This window comes from Clarias gariepinus, chromosome 20 (genome assembly GCF_024256425.1).
Source record: "Clarias gariepinus isolate MV-2021 ecotype Netherlands chromosome 20, CGAR_prim_01v2, whole genome shotgun sequence".
Lineage (NCBI taxonomy): Eukaryota > Metazoa > Chordata > Actinopteri > Siluriformes > Clariidae > Clarias > Clarias gariepinus.
Window position 1 is genome coordinate 26,807,800 of NC_071119.1, and position 1,033 is coordinate 26,808,832.

General features: G+C 54.4%; 1 protein-coding gene across 1 annotated transcript; it reads left to right on the forward strand.

Moving 5' to 3' along the window:
• Window positions 1–333: 333 nt before the first annotated feature.
• Window positions 334–826, forward strand: LOC128508448 (protein LDOC1-like). The gene is made up of 2 exons (XM_053479792.1): window positions 334–351; window positions 449–826. Exons 1-2 carry the CDS (start codon window positions 334–336, stop codon window positions 824–826), a joined length of 396 nt encoding a protein of 131 aa, XP_053335767.1.
• Window positions 827–1,033: the final 207 nt, after the last annotated feature.

Consider the following 1,033-nt stretch of genomic DNA (forward strand, 5'->3'; position numbering starts at 1 on the left):
TACGGTCGCAAAACTGGAAGCATAAAAAGAGACAAGATGGCGCTTCACATCACTCAGTCATTGAGTTCATCCGATGTCAGTTCAGATCGCCTGTCTGCCATTTTGTGAGTACTCACTTTCTTGGGTCTACTTTCTGATTCGAGTGTGTGTTTATAGGACGCGGGTTAAATTTGTGTTTTTCCCTTGCTCCTCTTTCGTGAGAGTCTTTAGACTAAAATCGCGTGGTTATCCTGCCTACTCGCTTGCTTCCGCGTTTGGGTTTACCATCCACACTACAAAGGGCTGACCGCTAAGTGCTAAGTCTTCTGATCATCCCGGTTAGTTCGTGACAGAATGACTGAGTCCTCCGCGGTAAACCCAAGTGGATTATGCGCACCTTTGCGATGTGGTTGATCGGCACGCCTTGCTAATCAACCAGCTAAACGGAGAGCTCGCTACTTTTTGCCAGAGCGTCCAAGACGTCGCGGCCTTGTGCCGCAAGGTGGCGGAGCTTCGGCAGGAGAACGCGGCCCTTTGCGAGGCTGTTGCTAGCGCGGCTAACCGGCCACCCATTGCAGCGGCCGCAGCTCCGCCCTCCCTCCCCCCCCCAACTTCGGATGTCTTTCTTGCCTTACCGGATAAGTGGGACGGCACGGACGGGAGATGCAGTGTTTTTCGAACTGCTCTCGACCTGGTGTTCAAGTTCAATGCCATCAAATACTCCACCGATCGATTGCGCATTGCTCTCCTTGTCTTGTTGCTGTGGGGGCAGGCAGCTGAGTGGGCCACGGCAGTTCTTCATGCTGACTCCGATACCGCCCATTCATACAGCGAAGTTCGTCCGTGAGCCGCTACACAGCTGATTTCCGTACTCTCGCCGTACAAACCACCTGGGGAGACGCCGCGCTCCGGACCACCTACCACAAGGGGTTGGCTTCTAGGATAAAGGACGAGCTAGCCGGGCGAGAACTTCCTGCCACCCTGGAGGGTTTAATTCAGCTCGCCCTCTGAATTGACCAACGTCTCCTATCTCACCCGAAGCCAGCCCCGAGAA